General features: G+C 40.7%; 1 protein-coding gene across 1 annotated transcript; it reads left to right on the top strand.

Moving 5' to 3' along the window:
• The first annotated feature begins 8 nt into the window (after positions 1 to 8).
• ZUP1 (zinc finger containing ubiquitin peptidase 1) lies at positions 9 to 10491 on the top strand. Its single transcript, XM_027632032.1, has 9 exons — positions 9 to 451; positions 3465 to 3581; positions 4531 to 4640; positions 5383 to 5551; positions 6649 to 6837; positions 7042 to 7210; positions 7867 to 8018; positions 8354 to 8574; positions 9790 to 10491. The coding sequence occupies exons 1-9, from the start codon at positions 160 to 162 to the stop codon at positions 9835 to 9837; spliced, it is 1467 nt and encodes a 488-aa protein (XP_027487833.1). The 5' UTR covers positions 9 to 159; the 3' UTR covers positions 9838 to 10491.
• Positions 10492 to 13512: the final 3021 nt, after the last annotated feature.

Genomic DNA, 13512 nt, shown 5'->3' with positions numbered 1-13512 from the left:
GCCCCGGCTCGGGAAACGGCACTTCCTAGCGGGAAGAGCGCGCGCGGGCAGGACAGGGCAGGGCAGGGCAAGGCGAGGAGGGGCGGAGCTGGACTGGACTGGACTGGACACACTGGGAGGCAGCCGGCGCACGGTGTTCGCGGTGTCTGTGCGGGCGCGATGGTGCTGTGCGACGTGTGCGGGCAGGCGCTGCCCGCGGAGGCGGCGGCGCGGCGGCGCCTACCCTTATGCCGCCGCCAGCCCCGCTGCCCGCTCTGCCGTGCCGCCGCCGCCCCGGGCTGCGACGAGCTCCGCCGGCATTTGGAGAAGGCCCACCCGGAGTCGGGGCCTCCGGGCTCCTCCCGCCCTGGGGCACCGCTCGAGTGTCCGTTCTGCGGGGAGGCGGCGGGGCAGGAACTAGAGGAGCACGTCCAGGACCGGCACGGGCACCTGCTGGGCGCCCCAGGCACGGGTGAGCGGCAGTGATGGAGGGGCGTTCTCCCCGTGGGGGTCGGGGAGCGGAGAACCGGCCCGGGATGAGCGCATCGCGCTAGGATGCTCCCGGAGTGCCTCCTCCGCTGTGCTCCCATCCCAGAGAGCTCCGAGGCCGCCTCTGGGTGCAAACACGGGGCAGCGACTGAGGGCGGTGGAGAAAAGTCCCTTGGAAAGGGGAAGTGAGTGCCTGAAGGCGGGAGGGGCGTCACTTGAAGGATCTGCTCCGGAGCTGAACTACAAACGCCAGTGCAGGGGAGCCCGGAGGGTGTTGTATGATCCCACTACGCCGTGTCAGTGAAAGGAAATCGTAAACCTTTTGTGTGGTGGGGAGGGTTTTTTTTTATCTATTTGGCATATATTTGGTTGCAAAGGTTTGGCTTTGCCTCTTTAAGAGTCGTCTTTGACGGGATCCCATAAAGTGGTTGGTTGCATTAGGTGTTAGGGAAAGGAAGTTTTTGACTTTGAAGTAGAGGCTTGGTAAAGATCCAGCACTGAAGTATTCTGAAGTGCTAAATATTGGTTTGGACAGAGATATTCTCGAGGATAAAGTTGGATTAAGGGAAATAGTTGCATATTTAAATACTGTTATTTTATTTTAGTCATGATCAGAATTTTATTTTGACTAACTGTCCAAGTTGCTGGTAGCTATTTCAGAAATTTACCGATGGCATCTTTGCTAGTGGGTAATTCCCTTAGAAGACTAATATTCATGGTGAAACGAACTGTATATACTGAAAAGATTAAAAAATGATGATGTAGGAGCTTGACCCTGGCTGGATGCCAGGTACTCACTACAGCTGCTCTCTCACTCCCCTCTGCAACTGGACAGAGGAGAGGAAAAAAACCACAAAGGATTCATGATTCGAGATAAGAGCTGGGAGAGGTCACTTACTGATCACTGTCATGGGCAAAACAGACTCAAAGTGGGGATATTAATTGAATTTATTGCTAACACTGTCAGAGCAAAAGAATGAGAAGTAAAATAATCTTAAAAATACCTTCCCCACACCCCTCCTTCTTTCCATGTTCTCTTCCTTCTCCACAGCAGTGCAGGGGGATGGAGAATGGGGGTTATGGTCAGTTGTTGTGCCTACTGCTGCTCAGAGGAGTCCTTCCCCTGCTCCTGTAGGGTCCCTCCCATAGGAGATAGTCCTTGATGGACCTCTCCAGCATGAGTTCATCCCACAGGCAAGAGTTCTTCCCAAACTGCTGTCCTGTGGGTCACTTCTCCATAGGGTGCAGTCCTTCAAGAATGAGCTGTACTGGTGTGGGTCCCCCACAGAGGCCACAAGTCCTACCCGGGAAAACCTACTCCAGTGTGGGCTTCCATCTCCTCTCAGGCTCCTGGTGGACCCTGCTCCATCTTGGGCCTCCCACAGGGTCACAGCCTCCTTTGGATATCCACCCGCTCCAGCATGGGCTTCTCCATGGGCTGCAGGTGGGTCTCTGCACCCTGATGGTCCTCCATGGGCTGCAGGGGCCTCAGCTCCAGCATCTGGAACTCTCCTCCCCCTCCTTCTGCATTGACCTTGGTGTCTGCATTGTTGTTCCCATGTTCTCACTCTGCTCTTCCCTGCCTGGAATTTTTGCTGTGCAATACCTTTCTGTTCTTAAATATGTTATAACAGAGGCGTTACTATCACTCTTAGTTGGCTTGGCCTTGGCCAGCAGGAGGAAGCCTGTTCTGGAGCTGGCTGGCTTTGGCTCAATAAGACGGGGGAAGCTTCTAGCAACTTTTAACAGAAGCCACCCCTGTAGCTCCCCCCACTAGCAAAACCCAGCCACAGAAACCTATTACAGATGATTAGGATGCAGAATGTGGCAGTATAATCAACCTCACTGCACGATCTGTGATTAAAATGTTATTTTTAACCAAAAAACCCCCCAGGTCTTAGCATTTAAGAACACCTTTCTTCTATGGGTGCAAATAATGTGAAACTTAAATAAATAACTAAGTTGCCCGCGTGGCAATTTCTGCTTTAAAATGGTTTTATTATGGGTATTTTGGTTTTTTATGTACATAGTATGTTTAAGAAAACTCTGTGTTTGGAGGTTTATGTAAAATGCTCCTGGCGAATTTAGGTTGTTATACCACCAAGATTCCTTCCAGCCCATCATGAATATTTAGCCTGGACAAATGCTTTCCAGAAACAGCTACCATAGAATATTAATTCTTGTGTTTTGTGAGCCTAGGAAGGTGCAAGTAAAATCTAGGGACTCAAAAGGAGAGCAGTAAAGATGGAGTCTGGCATTCGAATGTGGATCTTGGTAATAAGACAACAGGCAGTGGCCACAAATCAAAAAATCAAAAGAATGCCATGCAAGAAGACTTATTTTTTTACTGTGAGAGTGGTCAAACACTGGAATATGTTGCCTGGGGAACGTGTGGAGTATCCATCCTTGAAATTTAAAAACTGACTGGAAAAGACCCCATGTAACTAAACCTGTTTAAATTTGACCCTACCGTGAGGGACTAGATGATCTCCAGAAATCCATTTGAACTTTACTTATCCTATTGGTACTTTCAGTAATACTACTAACACTGCAGAAAGGATATTTATTTAAGGAGATGCGGGAAGACCAACAAAGTAAGAATGACAGCACATTTTATTTTATTCTTTCAGCCCATCAAATGTTATCACATGAATATTAAGTTTTTGTAAGCAAGTGTTCTGTTAGCAGAACAGATCTTTTTATTAGTGGTTTGATATTTAAGACTAAGCATTTTTTAATACAAATATTGTAGCAATTTATGATCTGTAAGTTAAAAGGGGCAAAATGTAATGGAAAGAAGGAAAAAATGGCTTAAAATTGTTGTGTACTTAGATACAAATTCTTAAGTGGTTAAGAGAGTAACAGCTGTTTAGAATTTGCTGCCTTTCACTGGAGAATTTCAATGGTAATGCGTAGACTATATATCAGTTAGGGGGGTGATTCTTACAAAAAACCCCAGGAATTGCATTAATCAAGGAACTGCATTTTTTTTTCAGACACTGGAAATGGTGAACAGCTATATGAATGTCCTATGTGCAGTCTTACCTGTACAGACATTCAGATTCTTGAAGAACATGTGAATTTGCACTTAGAGGAACACAGCTTTTCAGAAGGTACCTGAAAGGATACAGGCTTGATAATACTTGAAAGCATTTACAAGTATTTCCATGTTGGAGAATAGAATCTCATGCAAAATTTAATATAAATATTTCTGTATTTAAAAAGAGAACGAGACACATATATTATGAAGTTAACATAGTTAATAGTAGGTCCTATCACTTGCCCAAGTGCTCTACTTAATTGCACATGCTAAAAGAAATCTTTGTCTATGCATGTTTGTTGAGTAAATGAACTGCATGTTAGCCAAAAGTAAAACTTAAAGCAAAAAATATTTTAAAGACAGCAGTATTATGTATTTCTTTTTCTAGCTCTGTAGAAGGTTTTTATAAATCAAATTTACAGTGGTACGTTCTGCTGAAAATTTATAGCTTATGAAAACTTTTTTCCTCAATTCTTTTCTGTAAATGCTTGTGCTGATTCACTAGTCATATTGTTAAAGTAAAGGAATCAAAATGAATTTTATTTATTAACATGGCTGACAAAATCCTAGAGATTCCCTGTCCAGTTCTCTGATCCTAAATTTGGTTTTGTCGCTTCCTTATAAGACTGCTGGCAATGGTTCTAGAAGCTAAGTAAGTGTGTGGTATTCAAGAAACTGGGACTTCTTGCTAACAATGAAGTGAAACATAATAAACAAAAGCTGTCTTCTTAGTGGTAGAGGTACATGCATTATTTGCCAAGTAATTGCTCCAATAACCACATAAACTCTGTCCAAGTCAAGAGTCTAAGGTCTTAGCAGACTGAATGCAGTCATTACTGTTCAGTGTTTGTTGCTAATAGTAGGTCAAAATAATTTAGGATGCATTTCGTGAAATTAATACCTAGTTGTGTTTACATATGTCTGCTTAGAAATGAATCTTTAAAACTTAAATAAGTGATCCATCAAAGCATTATTAACCTTCTGATCAAGTCACCTCTCTTTGGAATGTTATTCTGGGATAGGTGGACATATAAGAGATTTAGAACTGGCTCAGCAGCTCCAGACTGAAGAAGATAAATGGCAGAGATCAGAAGAAGAGAAGCGAGAGAGGGAAGAATTTAAAAAGCTGCAGGTACACTGTTGTTTCTAAATGGTAAACTTAACAACAGTTGTACCATTAGAAACTGAGTATCTCAGAATTGTAATGTCCTGAAATGGCCAAACCAAGTCAGACCTGTGCAAGTCACCAGTCTGTGTTGAGGTGATGGTCCAGGAGTGGGTTGGAAGCAAATGCATGCTTTTGGAAACCCTGATTCTGGCACAGGTGCTGGACTTTAGCTATTTGGCTTTACTGCTTTGAGTGGTGCTGGCTTAAGATGGGGCTGGGTGCTCCCTGTTCATGCCACACTACTCTCACCAGCGCACCTGCTGCCTATGCTCCACCCAGCTCTAGTGCTCTGCCTTGCTGTGCAGCATGGAGCATGTTCCCTGTCAGAGCACCAAAGGCCCTGAGCATCCTGGCTGTCCTCTTCCAGAATATCATCACCTACTCTAGGTCCTGCTTCCCTCTGCCTCCCACCTCACAGCCCTGGTAACTCATTTCCCACTCTCACTGCTTCCTTGCCAGACTGCCTCTGTGCCAGCGGCTCTGCCAAGAGGGAGCAGAGGAATGTGCATGCTCTTCCAGGTGTGGCTTTTGTAGACCCACACTCATATTCAGGAATGAAGCTTGACCTTCAGCTCTAAAATAATTGTAATTCTGAAGTTTTTATGTCTGTTTTTCAAAGTTAGTGACAGTGATTTTGAAAAGCTGCGTGCACAACAGGTGAATTTTAAAATTGCGATTTCAGTCATGCACATTCCATCCCTAACAGAGACAGTATGGCTTGGATAATTCTGGTGGCTACAAGCAGCAATTTCTAAAGAATATGGAAAGAGAAGTTGACAGAGGAAGGATGCAGCCCTTTGAATATCACAAGAGAAAAGCTGACATGATGGAAAGTTTGGCTTTTGGTATAGATGATGGGAAAACAAAGACCTCAGGTAAAACCACTGAAATTATACAACTAAGACTTTATTTTCTAGACTTAGGTTGTAGTGATCAAAGCGGTCTTTAACAAAACATGCAATTGGTTGTTTAGTATTGGTTGCATCCTAGTTCTAATTCTTATTTTCTAGATCAATCTATACCATTTTAGTCCTGGTGAGGACTAAATAAATACATTAAGTTTCAATTTCCTTATTAGTTTAGTTTATTTCTAATTTGTATTCTGAACTGTAGGCTTTTTTGCCTCTTTTTTTTCCTTTTTTTTTTTCCCGTGGAACCTTGGGACCAAGTTGTCTGGTTAAGGCCACAAATACAGTATGTATCAAAAGATGTGACTGTCTTATTACAAACTGGTTGCCCTTGACTGTGTGCTTGTTTGCTACTTAGTACTCATTGGTTCCTAATCTAGTGTAGCATTTCAAATTTACAGTAGCTTTTTATCTTGTGTTTCAGTTAACTGTAATATCATGTAAGCTTGTTGCAGGTAAGCACAGTGTCCTGATTACACATCTGATTACAAAGTCCAGGAGAGGACTGGGAGGAATAGACATCTACTTGATACATCCTCTTTTAGATGTTTTGTAGTTGGTAAAAAAATGTAATGCAGGTGGATTTCTGTGTCCTTTTTAAAAGGGTCCGTTGTCTTTCCTTTGTTTCTCCTGGAAAAATAAGTTGTGGGGAATAAAAAGTGTCACCATGTTTTTAGGAGGATGTTGTACTGGGGGTGGCAGGGGCATAGGAATACTTTATTGGTGACATACTTTTTCTATATCACTGTAATAGTTCCTGTGACTATCACAGTTTATAATGTAGTCCAAGTTGTTTAATTTAAAATTGTGTAGCAACAATGAAAAAATAGATTTCATTTTGAAAGCTTCATAGTACATAAATTCATCAGAATAAAGACCATTGAAATTAAGTAGGTGCAATGTCCACTGGTTTTGTGATTTGGGTTCCAAATGTAACATAGGGTCATTTAGAAGTTTTAAAATAAATTGTATTAATATGTGTATTTTCCAAGTTGGACAAAGAATCTTCTGGCAAATTTCGTAGTTCATTTTACAGGTAAACTTTATATTTTTTCTTCTTTTAGGAGTCATTGAAGCATTGTGCAAATACTATCAGAATGAGAACAAAGATGTGAGGCATGTATGGCTTTCAGCAGGAGTAGATCACTTCCACTCATCCTTGGGCGACAGAGGCTGGGGTTGTGGGTACAGGAACTTCCAAATGCTCCTCTCCTCACTGTTGCAGAACAGTTTGTATAGAGACTGCTTGACAGGTATTAAACAAAATGTGGCTTGTTTCACATACCTGGGATGACAGCCTGCTGATTGATGTTTTGCCTTTTAATTTACACAGCAAGTCGTGCAATGTAAATGAATCTTTGTAACATCAGCTACCTCTTATAAAAGAAGCTGAATATTTTTAATTAATAGACTATTTCAATAACCGTAACAACAATTCAAAAGCTTTTCTGTTCCAGATACTACACTAATTCCTAGTATACCAAAGATTCAGTCCATGATTGAAGATGCCTGGAGAGAAGGTTTTGATCCTCATGGGGCATCTCACTTCAACAACAGATTACATGGTTCCAGAGCATGGATAGGAGCATGTGAAATTTACTCACTGTTAACCAGTCTCAGGATGAAGTAAATATTGTTTTTTGTTATTATTTTTAAGTGCCGATTTAAGTGCTAGACCTTTAAAGGTTAGAATTCGTGTGCGTAATGGCAAAGCTACCTTAGTGACTTTAGCCAGTCTGTAAACAGATCTGATTTAGTGCAGCATGAAACTGTATAACTACTTATGGAGGTACATAAACCCACTAACTGCTTAGATCATTGAGACTTGGTGCAAAATTATGCCACATATGCATAAATTCAAACACTGTTTGAAAGCTTTATTTCTCTAAAAGTCTCTTCTCAAGAAGAATCTGAATTTCAGCTGTTTTCTATATCTTCTAATTGAATTCTCTATGTGTATCACATACAAAAAATCGAACATTAATTTTTACAAGCTTCACAACTTCTTGTTGGACAGAACAGAGTAGAACATTTCTTTGTTATGTAGTAAATTTTCCAGTTTGGAACAGTATATATTGCATGCCTTGTAATTACGTGTCCCCTACTCCTGTATTAAAAAAAAAGGTGGTAAGGACCACTTGATGCCTTGAATTGCTGTATTTATAAAACATTCTTGGTGCCCTCCCTTGGAGGAAGGGAGAAGAGGTGATTTTTTTTTTTTTTTTTTTAACGAACAACCTGCTTGAAATTTTATTGTTGTTTTCATTCTCTGTGTTTTGTAGATGCCAAATCATTGACTTTCACAAACCAACTGGTCCTATGGGTACACACCCTCGTTTGTTTGAGTGGGTTTTGCATTACTATTCTACAGATAATGGAGGTGGCACAAAGGTGGTGTGTACTTCCAAACCACCCATCTACTTGCAGCATCAAGGTCAGTATCACTATATGCTGGTTTCTTACTATTCTCTATCTCTCTTGATATCTGCTGTAATTCAGAGCAGCATTTTGTAATCCTTCTCATTGAATTGAAGGCATGGCTTTATTTTGTATTTAGTAAGAGCAGCATTAAAGTTTGTATTTTTATTGAATGGAAGAACTGAATGTGATTGGGATCTCAACTTTTTGACATGTACTCTTTACTTATAACTATTATTAAATTTAATTAAAAAGTAATGCCTTCCTTGATCTGAAAATCAGTAGTGTGCTACAAGGAAGTAAATGGGATTTATATGTTTTTAAAATACTGAAACTCTATTTTGATATTAGGTCATAGTCGTACTGTTGTTGGAATAGAAGAGAAGAAAAACAAAAGTTTATGTTTGCTACTGTTTGACCCAGGATGTTCTTCCCAAGAAATGCAGAAACTGCTGAAACAGAACAGTGATGGAACTAATGTCAAACTACTTCGGAAATTTATGGGTAGCCTGAAAGAAAAGCAGTACCAGATAGTGGCTGTAGATGGGGTGCTGTCTTTGGAAGAGAAAGCTGTATGTATTTCAGAAAATAGTTTCAGTCTAAGAACATTTAAGACAATCTGCAGTTCTTCTTTAACACTCAAATGCACATTCATATATGGTTCTGTGGTGGATTTTTTTCATTTCTTCACTTTCCTTGTTCTTGTTCTCTGCTACTTTCTGCTTATATAATCCCAGGATATCAAAACCAAAAAGGTTTTGCATATATATGAATGCCACCTTGCTGCAAGTGACAACTTCTAAATCTTGTATGAAGCTTGCAGCTGTTTGTGGATGTAAATTAGGTGCTTTTTTAACTTTTCATTTTCTTATAATGTTTTCTCCTAAATAACTAATTGTGACCATGGAAGTTACTTACAAAGATTCATAGTGCAAAGTATGTTCAGAGGTTTTTATTGCAATTTTGTAAAGCTGTGTGGTGTCTATCAGCCTTTGATAGTTGAAGAACAAGGTGCACAGAGACTGAGGCTTAACCATCCAGTGTCTCCTCATCTTGGACGCTACAACTAGTGCATTCAGCTTTCTACAAGTGTTTAGAACTTCATATATTTAAAACACAGGTCTGAGAAACTTAAAAGTTTGAGTTGTTAGAATTTTTATAAACCCTTTCCATGTGTTTGGGTTTGGGCATTTTAGCTTTTTTAAGACCTTAGAAGTTTTCAGCTGATTGTCAGATGTAGTTTTTGTTTCTTAAGTTTTCTCTTCCCTACTCTAACAAATTGATTCTGAGGACCCCTGTTCCAATTCTGTGGTGCCTTACATTCAAACTTCAGGACAGAATTTCATTTAAGCTGTTAAATAACTGATGACTTAATTACTTGCTCAACTGTATTTAACATATGTATCTTGAAATGAGGTATTATCTTAAGAGTTTTCTGGCCCTGAACATGTCAGAAATATTAGTGAAATGTGGCAGTCCTCTCCTGCTACTGACAAAAGCTTTAAAATTCAAGACACAGGAAAAAGAAGTGTCATTTGGGATTGGGAAGGGGTGGGTTTGTTGTCTTTAGTATGGTACTTTTTTTTTCTTCTTTTCAAAGATTTGATTTATACTTAAAAATATCAGTTGTTTAAAATGTTATCTTGAAACCTCCCATTTAATTAAGATGAAATATAGCCCCTTATACTCATTAAGCTTACTACACTACTAATTTGGAAAAAGCTGTCTAAAGTGCTGGTTTTGTTCATTAAATTATTCTCTTTCCCTCTCTCCTCACCTATTTTTAGGCTCGCTGCCGTGCTTCTCAGGTCTTAACATCAGAGAAGATTCCTTAAAGGTTACTTTTATTGCCTGTTTATGGAATTTATTGGATGCAAATAATTAAACTTGTGGACTGTGACCCTAACTCGACAATTTCTAGACTAAACTATGTCTCTATAATGATTGGGGGCGCTGGAGAAGCACAACACTGGAGTAAACCTGTAGTTTTGGTGTTCAGTCAAAACTCTGCCGTCCTGATATAACTAACTCTGAAGTATTAGAGTCTTTGTCTTACTAGAAAATGTGTTATTTTATTAGTTGCTTAAATGAGCAACACCTACTGTCTTGTATCAAACTATGCACTGTCAAAGCAGTGGATAAAGATACTATGGAACTAGTTTATTGGAGTTCCTGGTCATGGTTTATGTCTGTAAATGTAATTATGTGTCCTCTGTGACCAGTCCTGTTTCTCCACAGTACAGTCTGTTACACCAGGGATTAGTTTACTACTGAACTTCTTTTCAGTTAGCTGGTTTCTCTAGAGGTATCACCTGTAAACATGAACACAGAGGTGGATCAGTGTTGGCATTGGCTGTGAGGTCTAAGAAAGCGCTGTCCAGAGTAGAGTGCTCGTGCTTTAGATGCCACACAAGACAATCTTTGGAGTACAGGAAGATAATATATTTTTTGTACCATGGATAAATAAACTAAATATGTTTTTAAAAGTGTTTCTTTAATTTCATCCTTTTTTTATTTTCTATTTTTGTGTATGTTTTATAATGTATATCCCCTAGATCTCAAAGGCATCTCAAAAGGACATGAACTGCACAGGGTTAATGCCGTTAACCCTGTGCAGTTAAAGAGACTGTGGAGCTATCTGCTGAAACAAGTATCTTGGGTGTTAGGGGCACCTTAATGTATCTAAGACATGCTGCTCTGGTTGAAAGTAAGAGCCAAGCCTCTCCAAGAGGGCAGCTGGAGGCTGGGAGGGATGGTTGAGTGTGTTGCAGATAGCACTGTATGTCTTTGCTTAAGCAACTGAATCATGCTATAGCATCCAGTTGTTGGAACTGGACCTTAGATACATCCCTTTCATTTAGACTCTTTTCTGCGTTAACCTTTAGAGGTGTAAGAGCCTTTCCATTAACCTGTTTCTCTCATGTGCTCTCATGTACTCTGGCAATTTTTGGAAGCAGTGAAACGTGAGCATGTAAAGATATTACAACCCATAAATCGCTGATTTTTCTGAAATATGCATGAAGGTAAAAAAAATTCATGAAAATGCATTCATTTCAGTAGGTATGTAAAAGTGGCCTATAAGCTGTAAAAGGTTTAAATACTTAGGACAGGACAGGGGCTGACACTAGGGACATCAGCTCCCATATTAGCCCTGGTCTATGTGGCATGTGTCCTTATGTCACGTGAAGTTTTGCAGCCACACAATCATTTAACCTCTCATAGATGTGCTTCAATCTCTTCTGCACTGTTCCTGCACCTGCCTGGAACTGGGACGGAGTTTGTTCCTCGCTCAGGCTCTGCTAATTCCAGCCCAAGCTTGCTCTTTACCAGTGCGACACTGTGCCCAGATGTGTAAGCTGAAGAAGCAAGAATTGTAGTACCAGCTCTTGGCTTCTGCAGTTGAGCTGGTGTTTCAGTGGAAAGCTGTAATGTGCCAAATTCAAAATACTTCCTTGCTCTGCCTTGTATGTGCCATTTTATTCCTACGTTATCACCATGGGGCAGTCAGGTGATAGGTGAGCAGAAGAGTAGGGGCCTTGATGGAGCCGAAGGTACCTCTGTAAGGGCTCTTGTAGCAATGATTCCTGGCACCACCTGGACACCAACCAACCATTTGAGATATTTGATTCCTTTTGTAAATATGACCTTATGTCAAAATCTCAGTAGATTTTGGGTTTGGTTTTTGTTTTGTTTTGTTGTGGGTTTTTTTGTTTGATTGTTTTTTTGGTTTCTTTTTAACAAGCACTCTGGGAGTGTCAGAGCAACACAAGGCTAATTAGATTTATTAAGTTCAAGTTCTTGGTGTCTTACTCGTTTCAGCTTGACCCCAGGAACGCCATGTAAAGGTCTGACCAACCAAGACAATCATGGTGTAACAAACAACAGCCTTTTCAGAGAATTGCAGCTGGAGTAGGGTAATGGGGTAAGGTTCAAACATGAACTGAACATCATGGGAAAGAAAGCAGTGTGGTAACCGCGTATCATGTATCATCATGGCTGGGCTTCATGAACTAAGATTTGGGAAGGGCTCTACCCACATTTGCTACAAGCGCCCTAGTGGCTAAAAAGGCCAATGGCAGATAGACAGGTCCGGTTGCAAAAGGCACAGCAGAAAGACTCCTTAGGTGGTATCGGCAAGACATGATTCTTTCTGCGTTGTCTTTTCTCCTCAGGAGTGATCCTGCGTGCGTTCTCAAAGGAAGCAGCAGCGTTATATAGATAGTGTGCCTCCAGACCTCCCGACTGGAGGCCAGAGTAGACCAGTGATGACATCATGGGAAAGAAAGCAGTGTGGTAACAAAACATTAAAATAACCCTACTGAGACACAGAACTTAACCTGAATCACTACTAAAGTTTGCCCTGAGAGAGAGAATGAATCTGCTTGGGCTCAACGCTAAATAAAATAACTGCTCTTATTGTCAGACTGCCCTGAGTTTTCAGAATCTGAACTTTTCATCTTCTTTGCAAATAGTTGCCTCATAGAAACAACAAAATCCGGTTTGGATCTATTTGCAAGATCCTAATGTTTGGTTAAATGCTTTTGTGCAGAAAGTGACAGAAGGACTTTGACCTGCTTTTCTCTTCCAAGAATAGCACACTTTTGTAAACAGCTGTCAATGAGTATGTCCTTCCTTATATATTAATTGGCTCACTACCATGATTTAACCTGTTCATGGCTCAGCTCCGGAGAGTGGCTTGCCCGTGGATTTCCCTGAGGAGATATGTAGACATATCTCAATATTTTTTCCTATCAACAATTCAAAACTATTTGCAAATTCAACAGCAGTACTCATCACATACATTTGATCTAGGATATATTCACCATTGTAGACAGTAATGACTTACACATTACTTACGAAGGGGAGTCCTGAGTATTCCTCAGCTCTATCCATTGAAACCACTCACAAACTAGAGCTCTAGTTTCTCTTCTCCCCATATATGCACCTGTTAAGTCTCTGATACATCTCTAGCATTTTTCCCCCTCCAATAGCCTTCCATCCGTTTAAGCACAGCCTCAGCCAGAAGGGCACAGGACGTGATCTGAGGAGGGAACATTTTGTTTCAACTTTTTTTTCAGACACCAACTGTACTTCCCTGGTGGGGAAGACAAGTTTTGGACCCTGATCCCTGCTTCCTGCTACAATGTCTACATGTTCAAGCTATAGTAACTTCTTTTGATTGTTAATAAATCAATGCCCTAACAACCAGCCACAGCAAGTTGCAGCTTCTATTTAAAAAGATCCCCAAACTACTCCAAATAATCATTTTGATTTGACAAAGAACATCTAACCTTGGCCTTTTCATGAATTGTTTAGAAATGTAAAATAACCTCGCAGTTCACAAAATTGCTTGTTCGCTTCTTTCATGAGTCTCAAGGGATCAGCTTTTTCTTCTCACTTTCAGTCCACCTATTTTAGCCTTCTGGTACTTTTTTCCTGCTTTTACCTGTACACAATTACTTGATGCAAGGCACAGGTAACTGTTTCCACTAAGCAAAGATGACCTCATG

This window comes from Corapipo altera, unplaced genomic scaffold (assembly GCF_003945725.1).
Source record: "Corapipo altera isolate COAL_440 unplaced genomic scaffold, ASM394572v1 2b, whole genome shotgun sequence".
Taxonomy (NCBI): domain Eukaryota; kingdom Metazoa; phylum Chordata; class Aves; order Passeriformes; family Pipridae; genus Corapipo; species Corapipo altera.
This window is presented reverse-complemented; position numbering and strand designations above follow the sequence as displayed.